This window comes from Lacerta agilis, chromosome 5 (assembly GCF_009819535.1).
Source record: "Lacerta agilis isolate rLacAgi1 chromosome 5, rLacAgi1.pri, whole genome shotgun sequence".
Lineage (NCBI taxonomy): Eukaryota > Metazoa > Chordata > Lepidosauria > Squamata > Lacertidae > Lacerta > Lacerta agilis.
Window position 1 is genome coordinate 24352851 of NC_046316.1, and position 26005 is coordinate 24378855.

At 41.9% G+C, this 26005-nt stretch overlaps 1 protein-coding gene across 3 annotated transcripts; it reads left to right on the plus strand.

The window, feature by feature from the left end:
* The first annotated feature begins 959 nt into the window (after positions 1-959).
* Positions 960-24483, plus strand: LOC117046692 (solute carrier family 22 member 15-like). Of its 3 annotated transcripts, none has more exons than XM_033148935.1 (12): positions 960-1103; positions 3257-3403; positions 9121-9253; positions 11298-11462; positions 16269-16398; positions 17116-17337; positions 18389-18529; positions 19168-19256; positions 19511-19619; positions 21172-21244; positions 21746-21909; positions 23886-24483. In XM_033148935.1, exons 1-12 carry the CDS (start codon positions 1020-1022, stop codon positions 23887-23889), a joined length of 1461 nt encoding a protein of 486 aa, XP_033004826.1. In that variant the 5' UTR covers positions 960-1019; the 3' UTR covers positions 23890-24483. The 3 variants fall into 3 exon arrangements, with proteins under 3 accessions (XP_033004826.1, XP_033004825.1, XP_033004827.1); XM_033148934.1 differs by having other exon boundaries at positions 21746-21904; XM_033148936.1 differs by lacking the exons at positions 960-1103; positions 3257-3403 and adding an exon at positions 5187-5417 and having other exon boundaries at positions 21746-21904.
* Positions 24484-26005: the final 1522 nt, after the last annotated feature.

Consider the following 26005-nt stretch of genomic DNA (forward strand, 5'->3'; position numbering starts at 1 on the left):
CCCCCACAAGGTCTGAGGGACAGTGGACCGGCCCTCTGCTGAAAAAGTTTGCTGACCCCTGATCTAGAGTGTACACGAAAACAGCTGTATGTTAGGTTGCCTTATACTGCTATCATTATGCACACTTGCTAATAAAATGGTTACAATGAAATATTGTTTCACTTCAAATTGTGCATGAGAGAGGGGGATGACGACCACAACTGCATTCCAGTGACTGGCCCCCTCTTCCCTACCCAGCAGTTGCTTTCTGAGGCTTCTGCAGTGTCTTTTGCATGGGAATTCATTTGCTCTTAGATGAGTCACCCAATTTTCCAAACTGAAAATTAAACAGCATGTTCTCCAGAGCAGCAAATGCAAGTGTACATCCATATGGGGTGATAATATTTCTAATTTTGCACCTATACATGGAAATTAGCATATACAACTTCTTGTGTGATGTATGGAGTTCCTAGAACTAAGTCTTATTATTATTATTTTTACCTTAGGATTTCTTCAAATTAGATGTTAAAGCTATAAGCCAGGTCCTCTTTTGTGTGTGCACTTTACAAATAACACTTCACATCATTATCAGTGAACTCCATGGAACCCTTTTCGAATGAACACGCTTCAGGAAGAGGCTGAGAAGAGAAACGCATAATTCCGCGCAGGCGCTGTCCCATTAGCACCCTTTTGTTCCAGAAACCCTTGCGCGCTCATGCTCCCCCGCCCCGCTCCTGCCTACTTTGATCCTTGCGGCTGAATCGGGGAGGAAAGGGGCGGGGATGAGAGTGGCGGCGTCCTAGCCCCGCCCCCAAACGCCTCGCCATTGTTCTGTCAGCAACCGCCGCTAGAGGTCGCTTAGGAACCGCTCCTCTCTTCCTCCTTCTCTCCCTCCCTCCCTCCCCCACACTTCGGCCACCTCACCACCTCTGGACGGCGGCGGCGACCGCCTAGCGCAGCAGCGCTCGAGGCCCTGCGGCGCTCCCTCTCTCTCTCTCTCTCTCTCTGACGGGGATGCTTCGGAGAGGCCCGGCGAATCCATGGACTTGGACGAGGCCTTCGGCTTGGTGGGGGAGTTCGGCCCCAGGCAGAAGTGGCTCACCGCGTTCCTGGTGCTGCTGCAGGTGGGGGTGATGCGCGGGGCCCGCACGACTCCTCCTTCTCTCCCCCCCCCGCCCGGGCAGATGGCGGTTGCCCCCATAATTCCCTCCGCCTCAGCCCCATTTGTCACGGGTTGTGTCTGTGTGCGGCGCGTGGCGCGCGTTGCCAAGGCAACAGCCAGGCCAGGGCGCTACGTGGACCTGGGAGCGGGGCGGGCAGGAAGCGGCTGCGCTGCCTTGTGGAGGTTCGTGGCGCCTCCCGAGGGAGGATGCCGAGTTCGGGGGTGGGGGCTTTGAGGGCAGCGACGTCGCTTGTTCCTGCAACGCAGCTGCTTGTGAGAGGGTGCTGCTTCCTTTGGAAGCACCTGACCAGCGAGACTCACCCTCCGGGGCGCTGGGTGTGTGGAGAGGGGAGAGACACCCCCCCCCGGTGGAATATATCATAGAGTTGTAGAGTTGGAAGGGGGACCACGAGGGTCATCTAGTCCAACCTCCTGCCCAACGTGGGGCCCGGACCCACTACCCTAAGGTCAAGATACTCATGCTCTGCACGTGCTGTGGAGAAGCTTGTCAGCCTGTGAAAGCCCATTTGGAGAAGGAAAACACTTGTCCTAAACCTCCGCAGCCATGAGGGATATATTGGGGAGAAGAAAAGGCTGATGACCTATTCCCCCCCCCCACTACTAATTGACCAACTTACCCCCCCAAAAAAGTGCTGTTTTTTAGATTTTGAAGTCACTTATTGCTTTTATCTTGTGTTTTTATGTTGTGAACTTCCCTGAAATCTGTGTATGAATCTGTGGTATACAAATATAAAAATAAAATAAATAAATAAAATATTTGAAGATGGCATTTCTAGTGTATCATTCCCAATACTTTGAATATTAATAACATGATTGTTGTTGTCGGTTAGTCCTGTATGATTCTTTGTGACCCCATGGACTAGAGCACACCAGACACTCCTGTCTTCTACTGCCTCCCACAGTTTGGTCAAACTCATAACATGATTATTACCCTGGCACAAATGTTATGTTCTGGTTCTGATTAGTGGGTGTATGCTGGGCTGCTCTAGATACAGTAAGCCCACAACTTACATTCATTTAACTTGTGCACATTAAGCTTCAGACAGGTGTAAAAAAATTTTTTAAAGGGGCAGAGAGGGACAAGGTTCCAGGAAAATGACTTTGGCAATCCCACCCACCATTGAACCCAACGGGTTTTGAATATACGTGATTTAGGAAAGTGTGTAAGTTGTGGGCATGCTGTATGATTCCTTTGAGTTCCACTGTTGTTAAAGGCCACAAAAAATAATATGTGGAAAAGAAGATGTGATCTTTTAATGGAAATTGAGATGTAACTACAACACTGCTGTCATGACTTGGGGATACTGCATTATCGTTTCCATAATTGGGGCCTTTATTTGAAAGATTATTTAGAAACTTGGAGAGCTTCTTACGTACAGTACTAAACACATTAAAGAGCTGTTGAATATGATAATTGAAAATTCACATCATTGATTATAATAGAAAGTACAGTATATTACTAAGGAAGATTTTCAAGGCCCTCAAATCCCAAACCGATCCTTAAGAATAGATAGAACAGGAGATTTTACCATCCCCTACTGGTTTTAAATTGCTAAGCATTTTAAACTGTGTGATCTTAAGCATAAGCTAAGTCCAGTGGAACAAACTCCATGTGCATGGGGCTGTAGATTCACTCAGTAGCAAATCATTAGTCTTTTGTTGTTGTTGGAATGCCTTTGTATGAATATTTGGATGATGCTAATTGTTTTGATAGCCAGTGTGTTTGTGAAGTAGAAGATTATTGCAGACTGTCTATGTGGTCAGCTACACAATAGAACCCATTGCAGGATTCTTGTCAGTGAGAAAGTCCAGCAAGCATCAGGTCTTGCCTTTACTGAAACAGTGGTCTCAAGTACAGTGCTTTACTTGGTTCCATAAAAATGAAATAGCAACCAATCATATGTATGGCAGACAGTAAAAGGTCCTAGACGTAATAGGTGTAGGAGCTAAATTCCATTTTTCCTGTCTGTACAACTCTATACTGGGTTCTGTTTCTTGGTCACACCAGAGCATGACTGAATGTTGGGACCTGGCATGTGTATTTATTTATCTGACGGATCGCTCTAAATAAACTCTCCTTATTTTGCTTTTAAGGTATATGTGGCCTTTCAATCTATGCTTATTGTGCTAGTGGGAGCAGTGCCGGAATATCATCTTGACCTGGAGGAGATTCAAACTAGTAGGGAGACTCTTGCAAAACATGTCAGGTTTACCAGCAACTTCACATCCATAGTAACAGAGGCAAGTATATTTTGCTGCTGTTTCTTAACATTCTTTTCTGTGTTTTCGGTTTCTTATTTTGCCCATATGGCTTCAATATAGGATGCTACCTCTTAAAACCTTGGAAGAAAAGAATAGGTTGGGCTTGTGTGTTCTTTTAAATGAGAACATGGAATTCACTGCTAAAGAAAAAGTCACTTGAACTAGTACTCTAATCTTTAGTATTTCATAGTTCTAACATTTCTTCTTATGCAGTTCAACGTTTAAGTACTACTTCCCTGAGTAAAAATAATTTGTTAATTCTAATTCTTCAAGGCTTAGAATTTACTACAGTATGATCTGATTCCTTTTATAATGAAAGTGTCATAGTGTAACTTACACCACATATTTACATTTATATATTTTAAAAGTCTCACAAGCCTAACTACCGGTAATCTGTTTAATGTATACTGTCCAATAATGCTGTGGGCATTTTGAGCATCTTTTGCTGTTCATTTGCTCTTGGATCTCTATTCTTTTTTGTCGTCTGTATTTTTTAGGATCCAAAGAATTTTGCATCTTATTTCATGTGTCCCAGGGTACTTTGAGTTTATGGTACTTAAACAGCAGTGCCCCTGCTCCTGGCACTGGCAACCTTTCTTATGGAACAAATTAGTTTCAGAAGTAGTTTGGAATATGTTTGGCCACAGTTATCCATGTCTGGGTGACTTCTCAGTTTGACTACTGCAATGCGCTTTACATGGGGCTGTTGTGGAAGACTGCAGCTAATGAAGAACACTATGGCTGGACTCCCAACTGGGACCAGGTGAAGAGATCACATTTCAGCTGTACTAAAACAACACTGTTGCTCAGTAAGTTTCTGAGCTCAGTTCCAAGTCCTATTCTTATTCCTGAAAACCTCAGCATATTGGAAGCTGAATACCTATTGCATTACTTCCTCCCACATCAGCTGAGATTCTCATCTGAGGCTTTTCTCCAGCTGCTGCCATTATGGGTAGCAGGTAGTAGTCAGGATGAAAGAACCTTTCAGTGTGGTCTTAACACCTTTGAAATGCTCTCTCCATACCCAGGCACCCTCAAAATTATTATTTCAGCATCAGGCAAAAACATTTATGTTGAGAACCACTATAGTTAAACTTTTGACTTTAATGCCAATTTAAAAAGCAGTAAAGTTAAGGCAGTAAAACGGAGACAATTTTCATTCATATGCATTGTTCTGTTTTCTTTTTAAGAAGGCTCCATTCAGTGGAAGGGAAGGTTGCTTCTAGCTGTATGTCTCTGGGAAGAGCATTCTGTAAAGTGGATATCACTGTAGAAAAATCTCTGTTCCACATTGCTTTTAAATTGTGCCTCTACAAAGGAAGATCCATAGAGGAAGGCACCAGCTCTCAGAGAATGTGGCCCCACACGCAGTGTTCTTGATGACACCTGTTATTTTGTTTTTGTTTGTTTTAAGGTTCAAGAGATACAGGATGGTGATACCTATGTTGCATTAATCATCATGTTGATAACATAGAAAGTTAAACAAAAGTTGGATCATGCGTACTGCTTCTCCCTTAGGAACAATCTGGTCTGTTTGCCCAGCAGGAAATTAGTAGATTGGTTAATAAGCGGAGTCTGCATTCAGCCTTCTTGGAAGTCTGCAAGCTGTTTCTACAACATGCAATTCTTTTAGCTCTGGTTCTATTACCAGCATTACCAGTGTGCTTCACCACTGATAATTATCGCTGTTTTGAGGGCAAATGCAATAAGGATTATAAAGTGCTTTAGAGATTACAAAAACCCTGGGAGCTACTGCCAGTCAGTGTACTAGGCAATTCAGAGCTACTTGGACTAAAAGTCTGATTTGGTATAAGGCAGCCTCCTATGTCTGTGCTCTTTTTGTGTCTCAGGGTGTGGTCTGAAGGCACATAAATCTACCACCTTGCTGAAGCTAAGCAGGTCTAGGTCTGGTCAGTGCCTGGATGGGTGACCACCTCGGGACCACATGTTCGCTGCCTTGAGTTCCGTGGCAGAAGAGAGGCAGGAAATAAATGTAAGGAAATAAAATTAATAAAGCAGTGATGAAAAGCTATGGCTATAGAGGTTGTATTTTTATCACCTCAGAATTGTATGCAAGAAAGTGATATTGTCAGGTAGCTTCTCTGGCCCTTAGTGCTCTCTAGTGCACCTTTAGATTATTTTTAAACTTATTATTTCTTTTGCTTCTTGTTAGCAATGCTTCCCTGCCTCTATGTGCATCTCTTTCAAACACTGTTCCAGGCAGTATTTACATACTTGAAAGGGCTTATATAAAGCATGGGATTGGGTGTGTGCAAAGCCAGTGTGGTGTAGTGGTTAAGAGCGGTAGACTCGTAATCTGGGGAACCGGGTTTGTGTCTTCGCTCCTCCACATGCAGCTGCTGGGTGACCTTGGGCTAGTCACACTTCTCTGAAGTCTCTCAGCCCCACTCACCTCACAGAGTGTTTGTTGTGGGGGAGGAAGGGAAAGGAGAATGTTAGCCGCTTTGAGACTCCTTCGGGTAGTGAAAAGCGGGATATCAAATCCAAACTCTTCTTCTTCTTCTTCTTCTTCTTCTTCTTCTCATCCAGAGTTCCATGTGCCTAGCCTGATTTCAATGTTTAAGAATCATTTAAATTATTTTATAGCCCTTATCCATATGGCACCTGCATGCTACTGATTTGTGTCTATCAGGGAAGATGTACACATATGTACTAGCTGCGTACATAAAGGGTGCTGTGCAGGTTATGAACCCTTTAAACATGGAACTAGGCTGCTTGAAACCCTTTGAAGGTGACTGCTCTTATGGGAACCAGCATTTTGTTTAAATTTGGGCCCATCATTGAAAGATGTCACACAATTAGTATCTTCCAAGTAGCATCATGTTGGTGTTCTTAGTATTTAAATTTGTAAGCACATGCAAACATGGGTACATTTTCTGCTTTCCTTCTTACTACAGTACACTCAAGTGTTTGTGCTCTCTAGCCCTAAACACCGTGTTTCTCATAAAATAAGACGTGCCTATAAAATAAGCCATGGCAGGATTTTCAAGCATTCACAAAATATAAGACATACCCCGAAAATAAGCCGTAGTGCTGGGCAGTTCTGGAGGGCGCCAAGGAAGAGGAAGAGGTCTGTCGGGTTGGCGCCCAGAACCGGATGTTGCTGCTGCTGCAGCCCCGATCCAGCGGGATCCAGCAGGAGCTGCAGCGCGTGCCGCATGGAGCCCCGATCCAGCAGGACCCAGCAGGAGCTGCAGCGCGTGCCGCATGGAGCCCCGATCCAGCGGGACCCAGCAGGAGCTGCAGCGCGCCGCGTGGAGCCCTGAGCCAGCAGCAGCCGCAGTGTGCGCCACGTGGAGTCCCGAACCAGCGGGACCCAGCAAGAGCCACTGCGTGTGCCGCGTGAAGCCCCGAGCCAGCGGGACTCAGCAGTGCTCTGTACAGTAGCAATTTGAATCCTCCCCCTGTCGCGGCTCGGGGCGATCCGCACGGCGCTGCTGGGCGCTTTGTCAACACTTCAGCAGCAACAGCCAGTTCCCGGCGCCAAGCCATGGCAGGAAGAGGAGGAGGCTTGCCAGGTCGGCGCCCAGCAGCCCCCCGAGCCTCCGGGAGCCAGCAGGAGGAGGAGGTGGCCTGCCGGGTCGGCGCACAGCAGGGCCGCGCGCCCCAAGCCAGCTGGACCTAGCAGCAGCAATGCTGGACACAGCAGGAGGAGGCAGGCGCCCAGAACCGTACGGTACTTAATTTAAAAAAAAAGACACCCCCGAAAATAAGCCATAGGCTTATTTTCTTGAGTAAAATAAATATAAGGCGGTGTCTTATTTTAGGAGAAACACGGCAGTAACCAGCATAGTGCATTGGACTACAGTTTCCATCAGCCCCAGCCAGCATGACGAATGGCCAGGGATGATGGGAGTTGCAGTCTAACAACATCTGGATGGAACCACACTAGCTACATTACATTGCATTCTGGAGAATTGAAATGGTGGGAGTGAGAAGTTGCTCTGTGATTTATGACATAATAAAATTCCTGCTTTTGCAGATGTATGCATGGAAGTGCTTATGATTATTTCGAGCTGTGTACCTCTGTGTTCTGGTTAAAATCACTGCTGGAATAATCATATAATATTCTGCACATAAATCCTGATAGTTAAACGTCCATTCTTCATAAACTAGATGTTCTTGGTCATGTCAAAACTTCTGTTACATCTTAGCCAGATGGCTAGTTGGTAGAGCATGAGACTCTTAATTTCAGGGTCATGAGTTCATGTTGGGCAAAGGTTTCCTGCATTGCAGGGGGTTGGACTGGATGACCCTCGTGGTTCCTTCCAGTTCTACAATTCTATGATTCAAGAACTTGCCAAAGGCCTTAAGGTATGATGGGCACACAAAGCGTATTAAAATTATATTGGTGTATCTCAAAACTATTATAAAAATAGGCATGATAAAGCTTGATAAATGTAATACTATGTCAGTTTTTGAAAACTGGCTCTTGTATTGCTTTGGTAAATGTTTAAATGTTTAGTGTTTGGGGGGGGGGTGTCACGCTAAGATCTGTATTTGAATTTTGTGCATTTATAAACTGAGTTAGAGCCAAACATGTAGGTAAGAACTACAGATGTAATTTAAAAAAAATGAGTTACAGAAACCAAACTTGTAAGAAATGTCAATGTAGATTAATAAAATGCTGGATGTGTTCTTAATTTCAATATTTTATCCAACTGCGTTTTCATTTCTTATAATGGTGGTTCCTGTAGCTCATCTCACCTTCCCACTTGGATTAACACCCAATTGTATGGTGTTGTTTGTTTCTGTACTTGTACTGATCACTAACCTACATATCAAGAACTTCATCAGAAGCTCTAAATCTGTAGCTTTCTAGAATTACATTGAAATACGAGGGCCAGCTGTTTAAACAAGGAGCTGTTATGAATTCAGCTCGATATTTTTCTAGTTACCATAGTAACCAATGTCAGATTGCAGTTCTTTCCTACGCAAAACTCCAAAATATATTCCAGACCAGGCAGCTCTTCTATGTCCCTAATGGTCTGAGATGGATATGCTTCTGTGCTCTCTTCTTGAGATGACTTCTGACCTTGGCGGTTGTAGAAGGCATTTTACTGTTCTCATTGTGCAATTCTACCATAGTCTTTTTTCATTCACAGCCAGGCAGTTTTGCATGCCATGTGGGTATTACCGTAAGTAGCCTCTTGTAGAAAACCAACATATAATAGGAAATATAATATAATTGTAAACAGATGCTTGGGAAGTGTAGTGCACCAACAATTTACCTTTAAACTTGAAGTCATTTTTTTAAAAAAATCTGATGTGGGAAGGTAGAATAAATTTATATTCCATGTGCCAGAATATGGGTCTTGTCTGTTTCCTGTAAAGTGGGAGAAAATTTAAAAGTGCAGTTTGGGTTGGCAGGAGGGATCCCTGCTTCTTTCTTCTGGTAGATATTACTTTAGCCTTACTGGGAGTTTAATGAATGGGGAGCAGCAGTTTCAGGAGTATGTAAGCAAGTATGTATGCAAGCAAGCAAGCAGAAAAAGGATTCAGCAGTCACTTCCCAACCGATCTCCTGGCTACACTGGAAATGGCAGCAAGTTGTTTTTGACTAATGGGCCTGTTGCCATTATACAGTACTAGTTTCTAACTAGTAGGCTTAGATAACTTTTCACTTGTTTGTTACTATTTTTTAACTGAAAAGAGTCCTTTTTTGTTTTTAACAGTGGTATTTAATCAGGCATGAAGCATATAAAGTGAGCCTGGCATCATCCTTGTACTTTGCTGGGTTGCTTATTGGAAATATATTGTTTGGTCAGCTGTCAGATAAACTGGGCAGGAAGCCTGTGTATCTAACAGGTAAGATGATATGGAAAATTGTGTATCTGGCACAGTTTTGGTTGTTTCAAATGTGTGAGTTAATATCAACTAGGGTTTTTGTTTTTTTAGATTTAAGTGATTCATATTGATGGTGTGTGGAGTGCCTTATTTGTGTGTGTATAATTTATACATACATACATTATATTTCAGAATTGTTTCAGAATTAGTACACAAAATTATGAAATTACGAAATAAAATTACGCTGTAATACTAAATGCACTTAACTAGGGAGAAATCCCCATTGGATGCTATGGGGCTTAACCTCTAAGTCAGCAGTCGCCAACCTTTTTGGGTCTGGAGCACACTTGGAATTTCCAGAAGCTGCCAAGGGCACCACTCACAAAATGACTGCCAGCTCCAAAAGAATAGAAATAAAAATGAGATGGAAACATAAAATATCAGCTGAGCAGCTCAAGAAAGCCCTGCTGCTGCTCCAGCTCATGTGAGATGGAGGGGAAGTGGGACTTACTCAGCTGACCTGCAGGGATGTTTCCCAGTACATCAGCTGTCAACCAGGAGGTTGAAGAGCCTCAGCAAAGTTCTGCTGTGCCTCCAGTTTGTGAGGAGACCCAACTATGGAACAGTCCTTGCTGTAGAGCAGGGGTGGCCAACTCCCAAGAGACTCCGATCTACTCACAGTTAAAGATTTGGAGCGATCTACCCCCTTTTTGAGGGGTTCAGGTAATGTTGAGCTTTTTTTAGGGGAGCCAAACTTGTTGAGGCTCTTTGGGGGGATCCAGTGATCTACCTGTGATCTACCACAGACGTCCAGTGATCTACCAGTAGATCACAATCTACCTGTTGGACGTGCCTGCTGTAGAGCATTCAGAAGAAGCAGAAAAAGAATAAGAAAGGATTGCCGTATCCTGCCTCCCAATATTCAGCTGAGGCCCCTCTCCTGCAGCTGCCTGATCCATGTGACTAAGAGGCAGCAAAACAAATGACAGGTGATTTCCACACTTCCTCTACTTCAGGACACATTTGAAAGCCTCTGAAGTAGCTGCCTGTTGAATGCTTTACTTAGCTGTGAGGCAGCAAAACAAACAAACAAACAGAAAACTAGAGCAGCAAGTGGGTGGATCTTAGGACTAGAAAATAAGAAACAGGCAAAGTGCATTAAAGGGAAAGGGTAGCTCTGTAGGACACATGGGATTCCTGCTGCCTGGTATCCAAACAACTCACTCATCAATCACAACTCTGATTTCACAGGAAGGAGCAGCCAGGCTTCATAATTTTCTTTCAGGGGGAATGAGGGCTAGAAACGTCTCCTTTTTTAATGGAAGTTCAGTCAGGTGCCAGGTTGGCAACCCTCTGCTCCAAGTACACATGCACAGAATTGCAGTGTTGTCTTGTAGAACAGTGTTTTTCAACCACTGTTCCGTGGCACACTAGTGTGCCGCGAGATGTTGCCTGGTGTGTCGTGGGAAAAATTGAAAAAGTACTTTATATATAGTCAATATAGGCACAGAGTTAAATTTTTTAACATTTTCTAATGGTGGTGTGCCTCATGATTTTTTTCATGCAACAAGTGTGCCTTTGCCCAAAAAAGGTTGAAAAACACTGTTGTAGAAGGAGCATTCACAGATTTCCATTTGGACACCTTTGATATTTTAGATATTGCTAACACATTTGCAAGTAACTGATACATTTGTGTCCATACTAAAATAACTTAGTAGGAAGACTTAGGGGTTAAGTGGTAGCTACATCCTGTTATAAATATATTTGATTATTTCTAAACAATACAGTAAATCTTAATTGGGGGTACTGTCAACTTATGTGTGTGTGTGCATAATTTGTCTCTTGATGTTTAAAGATAATAAAAGTACAGTATGATCTATTTCAGTGGAGCCAAGTTTTCCCCTAACGTGGGGGGGGGGGGGCTAATTATTTCTTCTTTCACCATATTTTTTCTTCATTGAAAGCTGCAATCCTATACATACTCAATGGGACTTAATTCTTAGTAGACATATGTAGGATTGCACCAAAAAACTAATATTTTTTACCCATTATATGTTTTGTGCAGGTCTTTTCTTAGATGTCATTTTTGGGTATGTTTCAGCATTTGCTCCAAACTATGACATTTTTGCAATGTCACGCTTTTTCGTTGGAATTACAAATGGTGGTATGTCTCTAGTGTCTTTTGTTTTGACACAAGAATATGTAGGAAAATCCTTTTGGGCATTGACAGGTAAGATATGAGAATTTGATTCAGTCTGCTAAAAAAAATATGCAGTTCCTAAAATTCTGGCAAATTTTTAGTAGGTCTTTATTTAGTAGGTCTTTATTTCTGATGGGAATTTGATTCTGTGATTCTGTAGAACCAGTTACTAAAAACTGTAATATTTTAAGACTTTGTGTTTGGGGCTTTCTTCCACTTGTGTCCTACTCAGAGTAAACCCATTGGAAATAATGGCTGTGACTAGCTTAGAATCATTAATTTCAATGCATATATTTAGGTGGATACAACACTGAATTTGTTCAGTCAATTAATTGTTTTTTATGACAGGCATTTTTTCTTTATAATAGATATTTTACTTCTTTGCTTTTAATACTCCTAATTCTATTGCTCAAAAACTTAAGCATTGGCAGAAGCACATGCCCACTTCCCCCCCCCCCAACATAAATTTCTACTGTGGGTTTCTTTTTCTTTTCTCTCCCTCCACCCAGCCTTCCTTCTTCAAGTAATGATTGTCAGTGTTTGAATGAGACTTTCCTGCCCCTTAAACCACACATGATGTTGAATTTCTGTCTTGGGGGAGACTGTAAAGGTAAAGGGTAAACCTGACCATTAGGTCCAGTCGCAGACGACTCTGGGGTTGCGGCGCTCATCTTGCTCTATAGGCCGAGGGAGCCGGCGTTTGTCCGCAGACAGCTTCCAGGTCATGTTGCCAGCATGACTAAGCCTCTTCTGGTGAACCAGAGCAGCGCACGGAAACGCCGTTTACCTTCCCACCGTAGCGGTACCTATTTCTCTACTTGCACTTTGACGTGCTTTCAAACACCTAGGGAGCTCACCCTGTTACGGGGATTCGAACCACCAACCTTCTGATCGGCAAGCCCTAGGCTCTGTGGTTTAGACCACAGCAACTCTTAATTCTTCACACCCCCATTTTGGTTTTGAGCTGGAACCTTAGAGCAGTCTGGGAAGCATTCATGACTTTTTCATTTTCTTTCTTGAATGTTGTCCTGCCTGTGACTTTTAGGCACTCATATAATTATTTTTAAAAGTTACCCTCAGGCAGGATCATGACAAATGATAACTTTTACTTTGCAAAGAATGGGCTTTCATAGATCGAACACAGCAGCTAGACCTCAGTGCTTTTCTCTGTGTATTTCTTTTTCCAGTGGAATTTGCCCAAACCCCCCAACCCCTATAGGCATTCTGTCCTTGTCCCATTACCATCATGTGGAGGGAACAGCATTCACTTGCCCCGCACCTGGTGTTACATCCTCATTTCCACCTGCAGGAGTCTGAAGACGGGAGCCTGCTCTACATGTTTAGGCCTCCCCGTATCATTATAAACCTTTCAGGATCAGGATTCTGAAGGGTGCAGCAAGCCTATATGTGTAGAGAACGCTTCCCACTTCAGACCTCCCTGCCGTTGATCATTGCCTTTCACAACAGTGTTGATGATGTGTGTGTTGTCATGACAGCAGCATCTGATACTCTGTAAGCTACAGATTTTGAACTGCAGCTGTGAACTGATCTTATTGGTAACTAGTGCAATTAATAATACATAAAATAGATTGCCAAGCTTTTTGTTAATCCACAATTCCCTTGACTGACAGATCATTTAGAAAATTCTGAAAGTCCAAGTAGCATATAGATCAAGGTTGCAGTCATAGTAAAGTGGCAACTCACTGCACAATCTTAAGCATGTTTACTTGGAACAAGGTTCCACTGTCTTTAGAGGTGTTTAACGTAAGGGTGCATAAGATTGTAGTCTTCGAGTAAAGTGTTTTTAAATTGTTGGGATTCTCCCTTCCCCCTCCCAAATAATAAATAAATAAATAAATAGTTCAGTTTGAAATGTTAATACTTTTGAAAATGCCTTTCGGCCCATTGCCTACATAATTTATGTAGTTCCCATCTCTATTCTGGATTATATTTTAGATTATGCTGAGATACATCAGTTACAACATTTTCTTGCCAGTGTGGTGTAGTGGTTAAGAGTGGTAGACTCATAATCTGGTGAACCAGGTGGGTGACCTTGGGCTAGTGACACTTCTTGGAAGTCTCTCAGCCTCACTCACTTCAGAGTGTTTGTTGTGGGAGAGGAAGGGAAAGGAAATTGTTAGCCGCTTTGAGACTTCTTAGGGTAGTGATAAAGCGGGATATCAAATCCAAACTCTTCTCTTCTTCATCTTTTTTTTTCATTTCATGTCTGCCAATTGTTTTTCATTTTACTCACTTTAGATCCTTGAATTTCAAAAAGTATTTTTAAACAATTGGGATCTAATTTCTTAAAGTAAGTTTGCTGTGGCTTGCTAGCTTGCCTAAGATTCAAGAAGTTTAGAGTATGTAGTTAAGATAGTTTATTGTACTTGATTCAAATACTAAATTTTATTTCCTAAATGTTTCAGTTGGTTACCAATTGGCAATGTCCACAAAGGTGTTTCAGGTCTTTTAGCTTATAGGCTAAAACATGCATAAAGTACCTAACTAAACAGTGTTGGACTTCTCATGAATAAGGGTTTATGAATTATGGTCTTATTATACAGTGATGTAGAAAAAATCTGCTCCTTTTCCCTTATGGGGTATCCAAGAGCCCGCACAGTCCTTAAGTGGGTTCCCTATCAGCAGGAGAAAATAACAAAGGCCAACCAGAGAATATTGAGAAGCAAAGCAGCTAGTAAGCCTGATCTTTATTAAACTGCTGCAACAGGGTGCTCACTCACCATATGCAGGAGGAACCCAGAACAATGGTGTGCAAGCCCTTATATAGACTTTTGAAATTGCCCACCCTGTAGCAATCAACATCATACATACATCACAGAAGGAGGCGGTCTACAACAGAAATCCTGTCTGCCAGGATATCTGACAATGGCCAGCGATTGCTTACTTGGGCAGCTGGACCATTCTTTTGTGATGGTAAATATTTTAATTCCTGAATTAATAGGCTCACCATATTAATACACAAAGATGCCCTAAAGACAGGTAAGCAGAAAACAATGGAGAGGCTTTCCCATTTCCTTCCTCCTTGCAGAGAAACATTTGAGGTCAATTTGGGAGAGGCAAAATGGTTTCAGGATTGCTCTCCTGTACTATTTCAGACATGTGGTTTATATACTTATGTATGTGTTTGCCTTGTAAATTTATGAACATTTAATTTATATATATGAGACCTTAAATTCTTATAACAGGGTGGCCCAAAAGTAGGTATACTGCTTTAGAATCCACTTTCTTTGTTCCTGACCCAAGTTTGCTGTCATCATTCACAATAATCCTTTTATCTGACTCCACTATTCTTTCCAACTGCCAGCCTGAAATTTAACTGCCACTTTGTTGTATGTCAGTTATGTGTACCCATATACAGTGGTACCCCGCAAGACGAATGCCTCACTAGACGAAAAACTCGCAAAACGAAAGGGTTTTGCGAGTTTTTAGTTGACTCGCAAGACGAATTCGTCTATGCCTGTTTTTCGCAAGACGAATTCGTCTGGCGAGGTACCACTGTAAGCTGGCTTACCTTTTCGCTCTGGTCGGGAGGGGTGATGTCCGCGTCCGCCATTTTGGATCGACTGTGCATGCGCAGTCGATCCAAAATGGCAGACGCGGACAACATCCCTCCCGACCAGAGCGAAAAGGTAAGCTCCGGTGCCGGTCGGGAGGGGGCCGTGGGATCGTGCCCAATGTCGGGCATCATCCCACGGCCCTCTCCCTCCTTCCCGGAGCCCCGCCGCTGCGTTTTAAGACTGCAACAATCGTTGCAGTCTTAAAACTCGGCGGCGCGGAGCTCCGGTGCCGGTCGGGAGGGGGCCGTGGGATCGTGCCCAATGTCGGGCATCATCCCACGGCCCTCTCCCTCCTTCCCGGAGCCCCGCCGCTGCGTTTTAAGACTGCAACGATCGTTGCAGTCTTAAAACTCGGCGGCGCGGAGCTCCGGTGCCGGTCGGGAGGGGGCCGTGGGATCGTGCCCAATGTCAGGCATCATCCCACGGCCCTCTCCCTCCTTCCCGGAGCCCCGCCGCTGCGTTTTAAGACTGCAACGATCGTTGCAGTCTTAAAACTCGGCGGCGCGGAGCTCCGGTGCCGGTCGGGAGGGGGCCGTGGCATCATGCCCGATGTCGGGCATCATCCCACGGCCCTCTCCCTCCCTCCCGGAGCCGCGGAGCTGCGTTTTAAGACTGCAGCGATCGCTGCAGTCTTAAAACACAGCACCGCGGAGCTCCGGTGCCGGTCGGGAGGGGGCCGTGGCATCATGCCCGATGTCGGGCATCATCCCACGGCCCTCTCCCTCCCTCCCGGAGCCGCGGAGCTGCGTTTTAAGACTGCAGCGATCGCTGCAGTCTTAAAACACAGCACCGCGGAGCTCCGGTGCCGGTCGGGAGGGGGCCGTGGCATCATGCCCGATGTCGGGCATCATCCCACGGCCCTCTCCCTCCCTCCCGGAGCCGCGGAGCTGCGTTTTAAGACTGAAGCGAGCGAACAGCAGCGCTGCTGTTCGCTCACTGCAGTCTTAAAACGCGGCTTGGCTTGGCTCCGGTGCCGGTCGGGAGGGGCCCCCGGACTTTTTTTTCCCATAGGAACGCATTAATTAAATTTTAATGCGTTCCTATGGGAAAAGGTGCCTCGCAAGACGAAATTTCCGCAAGACGAAGAGTCTTGCGGAACGAATTAATTTCGTCTTGCGAGGCACCACTGTAATCTGTTGTGATGAATTTCATTGATTCAACTATATACCTACTTTTGGGTCACCCTTTATGTATACTTTCTATGTGGAGAAACTTACAACCATAGTTAATGAAACCTATTGCTTTTTTCTATTTTCAGGCTCATTAACAAATTTGACATTTGCGGTTGGCATAGCAATTTATGCATTATTGGGTTTTTACATAAGAGAGTGGCGTTTCCTTGCCTTCGTATCAAATTCTCCAGGACTTTTCTTTCTCCTTCTCTCTTTGTAAGTAATGTTTTGTGTATGTTATGTAATTTGCAAACCAGAAATAAAGTATTATTACTGGAGAGCAGACTAGTAAAGGTAGAATTTTGAAATGACTTGTGTTCTAAGTAAAATAAGTTAGAGGAACTTAGGGGATTTTTGTTTTGCTGTCCATAATAAAATACTTAGGCCTACATATTGCTTATGGAACAATATAATCAGAAGAAAAATCCAGTTGGTTGTGATTCTCACAAACAGCCCTTCCCTTTGTATGCATGGAAGTCAAGGTTGGTGGTGTTTGCACATGCAGGATAGCTTTATTACAATTAAATGATTGAACAGTTTTTGTATTTTTACAGATTCATGAAAATAATTTATGTCTATGGAATATGACCATAATGGGTGGGTATGTAAATAATGTGAGGTTGTGGCTTTGCTAATTTGGAAGCTAGAGAACTGGAAGTAATCTTGTTTGTTGTCATTCTATACCAGGATGGTTAAAATATTTTGATAAATTTGGCTAATCTCACAGTGGTTTGCAGATTCATAATTTTAAAAGACTGCAAATCACTAGCATACACTAAGTATTTTTACCTGCTTTACCTGCTTTCTGATAGATTTTGTCAAGCTTTGAAAGGCTAGTAATATATGATGATCTAATGAAAAGACAGTTGTGTTAATATACAGATTTAAGAAACCCAAAGTAATTATCCACGGGCATCTCGGTTCTCTTTACAGCATGCTTCCAGAATCACCAAGATGGTTATACTCCCAAGGGAGGACAACAGAAGCAGAGAATGTGCTACAATACATAGCCCTTGGTAATGGGAAAGAAAGACTGTCTGTGAAACTGAAGCAATGCACAGGAGCAGTAAAAAAGGATGATTCAGCATCTGGTGTCCGAAGCCTCATTAAGCATCCAGTCCTTCGGTGGCGCACTGTCATCTTGATGTATATTTGGTAATTAATAAAAAGAGCGTCTCAGGGTACATGAATTAGTTGCACACACAAAATAGCAAACTTTGGGCTGTTTGAAAAAATGTTATTCTGCTGATGCCTCATTGGAACAACTTCAAAATTACCTGACATTTCCAAAAGCAGTTAAATATTTGGAAAGAGCTATGAGTTTTTCTGAGTCATGAGGCATTATTTTTTGATTCTGCCTCTTCTGCCCCCGGAGCAGGGTTGAAGTTTTTGTTTCTTTCTTTTTCTAAGTTTCATACCTTCATGCTTAAAGAGATAATCACTATGAGAAGTATAATAACAGAACTATTATTATGAATTCCATTTAGAAGTGTGTATGAATGTGTGTCTAGGGGGATTTAAGAGCACAAGGTCCCTTAAAAAAAACCAATTAATTTTTTTAGGGTATCACTCCACAAAGAAGGTTACAGCTGAAATAACTACTATACAGTATTCATTATTTCTTGATGGACTGTTTTGTTTTATGACTGTAGGTTTTGGGTCTCCCCAAAGTCTTTTGTACTAAAGATTATACTGGATGTTGTTGCAGTCAGAACCAGGCGCAAAATAATCACTTGCAGTGGACATGCAGAGAAATTTTCTTTCTCTAGTTTTTTTAGGGATTGAGAAAGAGAAGAAGTTGAACTGCTTGTATTCTAATTTCATTTTGATCTTTCTGTATCTAGTTGAAATGAAGGTTGGTGTGATTGAGGTTTTGATGGTTTCAACAGAATCTTAATCCAATTGTCTAAATTTGTTGTTTATGGCACAATTACCTTACTGGTGTATTTGAAATGCACCTGAATAGAAATTGCACCAGAAATAGTAAAATAACATAAAATAACGTAATCGGACAACTAGCAAAATCTCAGGTGGAGTTCTGTTTTGGTCCTTGCTGTTATAACTTGTACACGTATCATTGTTGTATATGCTTTCTTCTGTTGTGTACATATGCTTTATATAGGACAAAGATAAAGGTTACTGTTACATACATCCCTGACCTTTGAGGATCTGCATTAGCTGATCAACCTTTAATTGATACATTTAGGTATGTGTGCAGCCTTGTCTATTATGGCTTAACGCTGAACGCTGGTGAATTAGGAGGAAACCTATATCTAAATGTGGCTCTTTCTGGCCTTGTAGAAGTTCCAGCATTTCCACTCTGCATGTTCTTCATTGAAAAATCATGGTAAGATTTATTTATTTATTTCCACCCTTTGGCATCTTTGGCTTTCCTTTACTTGCATAGTTGACTCTTAACAGAAAATATAATATCATTTCAAATAATCAAATTGTAAAATACCGTATATCACGGCGTATAAGACGACTTTTTAATCCCGAAAAATCTTCTCTAAAGTCGGGGGTCGTCTTGTACACCGGCAACATCATGTGACGCTACGCGGAGTTCCACCCCGCCGCTGGCTGCGTGCGTGCGCCGTCTCAGCGTGCGTGCGTGCGCCATCTCAGCCACCACTCCAGCCGCCACCGCCGCCATGGAGGCCGTTCTGCGCGTGGGCGGCAAGTGCAGAGGGCTCCTGTGCGGCGACAGGGGAGCCTCTCCTCGCCGCTCCAGCTGCCGCCGCCGCCATGGAGGCCGTTCTGCGCGTGGGCGGCAAGCGCAGAGGGCTCCTGTGTGGCGAGAGGGGAGGCTCTCCCCGCCACTCCAGCCGCCGCCACCACCTCAGCCACCATGGAGCCCGGGCTGGGTGAGTATACCCCAAACTCTGTTTTTCACCTTGAAAAGTTGGGGGTCGCCTTATACGCCGCGATATACGGTACATTTTTGCAGAGATTTCAGTCTGAGCTTCTGCTATGTTTTCTCTTTAGGTCAGGAAGACGTAAAAGTACAACTGCTTTTTTGATATTTTCAGGCCTTGCCTGTATATTCACCATGTTACTACCAGAAAATAGAGGTGGTGAGTATATGTCCTTTTCTAAGTAAGCATTATACACACAGAATTCATCTCATCATAAGGCATGAAAGCAAGTGCATGCAGTGTTTTAATGCCAAAGTAGAACTTTTGACACAAGCTAGAAGCTGCCACTTGAACTTAAATACAAATTTCTTTGTTTTCAGTGGAATCTTCTCCAAATGTGGCCAAATCAGAACTTTTCCTTTGTGTGCCATTTTACTTAATGGGTAACACATTTCTTTCAAATTCTGTTTTAGGATTTTTATTCAGTCCCAGCATCTTAGCTTTATATGGGAAATTGACTGTAAGTGCTGCTTTCAACATCATATATATTTACACTTCAGAACTCTACCCAACAGTAGTGAGGTAAACAATTTTCTTTTTGTATTTTTTAAAAAAAGTTGGCTTCAAATCTCATATGGTTCTCATATACCAAGAGCAATAATGCACAAAGAAATTAAACCTCATCGACAACTACATTCAGCGTACAAGCAACAGGTGTGCCAGCATTAACATTCCTGTTTCTGAGTTACATGTTTAGAGGCTTGAATAAGGAATAGGATTCCATATGTGATCAGCTAATCGCATTTGAAACAACATTGCATACTTGAATACATTTCTCTGCTTAAACATTTGTATTGTTACCTGCCCCCCCCCCCAGTCCCTGCCAAGGCATGCCTGATATTCCAGGGTCTGTGTTCCTTTAGAGAATTGAAGATGTGGTGGAGGTTGTCATTGCTTTAAGAAATATGATTTATTCGTGTATTTACACCTGAGTTTGGATGGAGGGAATCCAGATCTTATAGCATTGTCATCTCAAGAGGGACTTGTTCCCCACAACAGTGCAGCACTAGAATCCAAGACATCTCTCCCAGCCTCCCTTCAGCCAGCTTGCCCAAGGCAGATCTCTGTCCTTGTTCTCTCCCTTCCTCTTTCAAGCACACCTTAGCAATCTCTGTCTGCCCAGGACCAAGGATTCCTCTTAAAGGTAAAGGTACCCCTGACCATTAGGTCCAGTGGTGGACGACTCTGGCATTGCGGTGCTCATCTCACTCTATAGGCCAAGGGAGCCGACGTTTGTCCGCAGACAGCTTCCGGGTCATATGGCCAGCATGACTAAGCCGCTTCTGGCGAACCAGAGCAGCACACGGAAATGCCGTTTACCTTCCTGCCGGAGCGGTACCTATTTCTCTACTTGCACTTTGATGTGCTTTCGAACTGCTAGGTGGTGGGCAGGAGCTGGAACCGAACAACGGGAGCTCACCCTATAGTGGGGATTCGAACCACTGACTTTCTGATCGGCAAGCCCTGGGCTCAGTGATTGGTTTAGACCACAGCGCCACCCACGTCCCTATGGATTCCTTTTAGATGGGCCATCAACTCCTTTTGTCATGTTAATGGCTTTGTTCTTCACTAGCTGGGCCAGGCTGGTTTGCATAAGCCAACCCAGCAATTCCTTGTCAGGCACAGTTCTGCACCTTGTTATTTTCATTCATACCCCAAATAATCAAAATCCTACCATTTATGAATTTCCAGGGTTTAGGTGGGGTCCCACCCCAAACCTATAATAGTATCATTTAGTAAAAATATGCTTTACATACTATGGAGAAATTTAAAAATGGTGTTTTATCACCACCTAGTGGTAAGATGCCATTTTCTAAAATTCACCTTGCTTTCTTCCAAGTTACACAGGATGTTGATTAGGAAGTCAATTGTATGGAAACTAATATAACAAGATAACCAGTATTGTAATACATTGTAAATTTTTTGGATTGGGGTAAAGATTACATGATTATTTCAGCAAAACAATCTTGTTATGCATTAACTGTTTAACAAAATTGAAAGCTTTCAGTGTTGATCTCCTCTTCTCTGGCAAATATTTTGCAGAAACTTAACACAAATTCTCTTTTTGAAACAGAAATGCTGGCTTAGGTGTATGTTCGATGACTTGTAGATTTGGTGGTATTTTGGCACCATTTGTCCCTTCCCTGGTAAGTAGTATGACTTTACTTCTCTCCATTGTATTGCATTATACCCACACACACACACACACGTGTGCGCGCGTACACACACACACAAATGATATTTAACACTAAATGAAGCAGAGATACATATGCTATAGTTATCCATGGCCATAGCTGATGTGCTAAGTTATACACACAGTAGACCAATTGAAATTAAGAAACCTAAGTTAACCACAGCTGTAAATTTTAGTAGGTCTTCTCTGAGTAGGACTAGCATTAGATACAACCCATTGATAACAGGACTTAAAGTGAGCTGTCATTGAATTATTATTATTATTATTATTATTATTATTATTATTGCTGTATAACCTATGGGGATCTGTATATATACAATTATATTTTTTCAAATGACTGTCTTGGGAATATGCATATGAACTGAGTGGGTAATAGATTTGTTGGTATTTGTTCTTCAGTAACTTGTATAAGTGTGTGTGTATCGATTATGAATTTATTACTAATTTCTTCTAGAAATCCCTTGGCCCATCTGTACCATTTGTGGTCTTTGGAATCAGTGGATTGTCAGCTGGTTTCCTTACTCTTCTACTACCAGAAACTGTGAATAAACCCATTGCAGAGACCATTGAAGATTTGCAGACACCTACCTACCAAATACTTAAAAACAAAAAGGCAGAGTAAAAATGATTTTTTGATTTTTTTGAAGTAACCTCTGTCCCTGTTAGAATCTAGGAAGTCTCTAATTTATTTGAAATCTGACAGTACCCCCCCTTTCTCCTTATTTCTCAAATGTACATACTTAATATCTTTTTCAATGTCTAACGAGAAAGAATTCTCCAAATGTTGGATGTAATCTGTTTTTTATTTGTATATAGGAATTGATGTTCTTAGCAGAGTTTCTGTGTTATCTCATTCACTCGTCTCCTTGCTTGCTTTTACTTAGTCATGCTGTTACTGATAGGCTATTTAATGTGTGGTATCAGGAAGAGCTCTTGGTTTCATATTTCTCATTCCATCATTATGAAAGCCATCTGGAATATTTTCCTATAGCAACAGACATATGGCAAATAAAACTTTGGAAATGGTTAAATGTCTTAGTTTTGTCTGTTTTAGTTGTTGTCATGGATAAGTTTTAGCAAAATTGCCATGGCCGCTTTAAAAAGAAATGTAATTCTGATCCTATAATAGCAGTGGCATTTGAGAATTACAGTTATTTAATGTATACTCTTTAAATCTATAGAACATTTCAAAGTATTCAGTCAAGGTTTTCAGATGAGAGAAAAGTTTATCATTTCAGAGGAAATGAACGTTTTTGTGAATATATTTTAAAAATATTTGGTTGATGTAAAATATACAGTTGCTAATTCTTAAAGAACATGCATTGTACAAGTGAATTATTTCTATTTGACATATGTAGCTATTAGCTGTGGCAAAATTTGTCAGGTAACTTTTTCAGTACAGTCGTACCTTGGAATTCGAACAGAATCCATTCTGGAAGTCTGTTCTATTTCCAAAATGTTCAGAAACCGAAGCGCGGCTTCTGATTGGCAGCAGGAAGCTCCTGCAGCCAATCAGAAGCCACATAAGCCACACCAGACGTTTGGATTCCAAAGAACAGTCCCAAACTGGAATACTCACTTTCAGGTTTGCGGCGTTCGGGAGCAAAAATGTTTCGAGTTGCAAGGTGTTCAGGATCCAAAGTATGACTGTATTTAAATGCTCATGTAACTGAAACACTTGAAATAGTTAGATTCAATTGAAATTGAAGTGTTGGTGCTGACCTTTAAAGCCCTAAATGGCCTTGGTCCAGTATACCTGAAGGAGCGTCTCCACCCCCATTGTTCTGCCCGGACACTGAGGTCCAGTGCTGAGGGCCTTCTGGTGGTTCCCTCACTGTGAGAAGCCAAGTTACAGGGAACCAGGCAGAGGGCCTTCTCGGTAGTGGCACCCGCCCTGTGGAACGCCCTCCCACCAGATGTTAAAGAGAAAAACAACTACCAGACTTTTAGAAGACATCTGAAGGCAGCCCTGTTTAGGGAAGATTTTAATGTTTAATAGATTATTGTATTTTAATATTCTTTTGGAAGCTATCCAGAGTGGCTGGGGAAACCCAGCCAGATGGGCGGGGTATAAATAAATTATTATTATTATTATTTTATTTTATTAAATTAGGTTGGAGCATTTAGCATATTATTTTTTGCAAAGGCATTTGTAAAAACACAATTAAAAACTTTACATAGCCCTATAGAAGCAGAGTTATTTATAATTTGTCACACAGCTCCAGTTGTTCTAGAGCAACATACCCAACGGTAAACATGCTTTGCTCTCTGCCATGTTACCTGTCAGGGCTACTGGATTCTCTGTGTAATGAGCTCTTGAAGGCAGGAGACCTACCAGTATAGATAATATTGCTGAGATTCAAGATCTGGTACCATAATTTTCTTGTTTTTCTCTTCTCTCCCCTTTCCTTTTGTGTCTTGCTAAGATTGTGAGCCTTCAGGCAGATACTGTCTTCTTTTTTAATCCCTGTATAGCGCTTAGAAAATGTTGGGTATTATATGTGATTAATAATAATAGTGACTGGTAATAATAGTAGATAGCTGTAGAAAAACAACAACACATTCTAATAATTTATTTTCCATCTGCTTAACAGGTAAATCAGTTAGAAGAAAGCAATTAGTGTGCAAAAACCATATCTTGGTTGAAAATGACAACAGTACTTCCACTGTTGAGGTGTGGTGCCATCAAGAATTCAACTCTTAAAAGTATTTTGGGAATCCCAGTACGCTCAATAATGTGAACTTAAATTGTGAAGGGGGTGGGGAAGGGGTTATACAAACTCACGAGGAACAATGAAGGAATGAAATATCTACCTTAAACTGCCACACTCTATAAACTTTCTAGGACATTCAGAATTACCTGGTGATTTATGTCTTCGGTAACAAAAGGACTAGTTCTATGTTGATTAGATGACTTAACTGTGTAAGTGTTAAATTATACTGGGGATTTTTACTGTAATCCTAAACATGCAAGCAAGAGGAAGGTATTTAATTGTTGCATCTGGCTTATTTAAATAGGCTCAGGATATCCTTAGCATACTCTTCTTAAAGCACCTTCAGAATGGAGGGTTACAGGTCAGCCTGGAATATTTAGGCGTTGTTACTTTTTACACTCTTCATGATGCCAATATTTTTGTATTCATGTTTTAAGATGAATGTTCCACAATATTTATAAAGACCAAAGATGCCTTTTGTTACTGTTTCAAACTGTTGCTGCAATATGACTTGTCTGTAGTAAGAATTAAATATATTGCAGTACAAACCTGCTGTTAGAAACAGTTACGGTAAGTGCTCAATTAGGAAATGCAGGTTTTGTGTGAAGCAAGTTATCAATGACTTTCCATGTATCATGGCAGAAAGTGTTATATGTGATTATGGGTTGGATACAAATGTGCCCATCCATCTGCAGAAAGATTCTTCCACGCAGAAGGGCTATTACATAGCCCACATCAGTGCCGTAAAGTGTAGAAATGAAAGTAAATCCAAAACTGTTCATCTTTTTGCACAAGAGCTTTTTGCATAAACTGAATCATGAGAAACACCATAGACCAGGCATAGGCAAACTCGGCCTTCCAGTTGTTTTGGGATTACAACTCCCATCATCCCTAGCTTACAGGACCTATGGTCAGGGATGATGGGAGTTGTAGTCCCAAAACATCTGGAGGGCCGAGTTTGCCTATGCCTGCCATACACCCTCCCTACTATAGTATAGCACTGCGTGAGCTGCAAACCCTTTGCAATATTGCATTGCCACTTCTTTTCCTTACGGTTCTTTGAATCCAGTCCTAACAAGAGTTTTCACAATATGACATTATACCAAAGGGATTTCTTTTCATTTTGCCCTTGATATATGGGAAAATGGAAGGTTAAAATGGTGTTTTGATAGCCTGCTGGAAACAAGGCCCACAGTTTATATTATTCAAGCTGTCAGCTGTCAAATCATTTTGGTGTCTGGCAAAGACTCAGCTGACAACGATCTACATTTACAGTTTATGATTTCAGTGTCAACTATTAAAATAAAGTAAGCATAGCAAAATAATAATGATAAAACACCCTTATGATACCTGGCTTACAATCCTTTAAATATCTATTATTTATTTAAACACCCTGCTTCAGCACTTGGTTATTAAACTTGATGAACTATTTGGTTTGTGGGGCTTTTTTATATATACTTCTGCATATTTCATTTTTTAAAGTTCCAAAACATAGCAGCCAGGACTTTTTGTCCATGTCATTGGGTAATTCATTAATTTATGTTGGTGTTCATGTCCAAACAACAGAAAAAAAACGGAAGACCCATTTTTAATGTGGAGTTTTGCTTATAATTATGGAAAGCTTTATAAATCTATATTTTTGTAAGAGAAAATATAGCTCCTGTGGAAGCAGAAGTGAGTTGCTAAGATAATTCTCCACCAACTTACTGACACATAATGAAATAGTTCTCATGTCGGATAAATAATCATGTATCTTTAATGAGGCTGTTTTATTCCAGTGATGTTTCAAATGGCTAATAAAAACACCTTTTAAATGCTGTGGTTACTATTCTTTACTGTTAAAACGATTCTCTTACATTTATATTAAAATTTTGTAAATCTGTCTGAAGACAGGCTAACATTCTGCCTATGTCTTTCTGTGCACAGGAAGGAGGAGATTCATATAAATCCTTTGGCAAAGGGAAGGGCAAGTATACTGTATACAGGATACTACGTAAAGC

Bases quoted from the DNA above. Each gene is read 5' to 3' on its own strand.
- LOC117046692 (XM_033148934.1), top strand. From the start codon at position 1,020: ATGGACTTGGACGAGGCCTTCGGCTTGGTGGGGGAGTTCGGCCCCAGG. The intron at 11,463-16,268 runs GTAAGATATGAG...TTCTATTTTCAG, and splicing joins ATCCTTTTGGGCATTGACAG to GCTCATTAACAAATTTGACA. The intron at 18,530-19,167 runs GTAAGATTTATT...TTTTCTCTTTAG, and splicing joins TTCTTCATTGAAAAATCATG to GTCAGGAAGACGTAAAAGTA.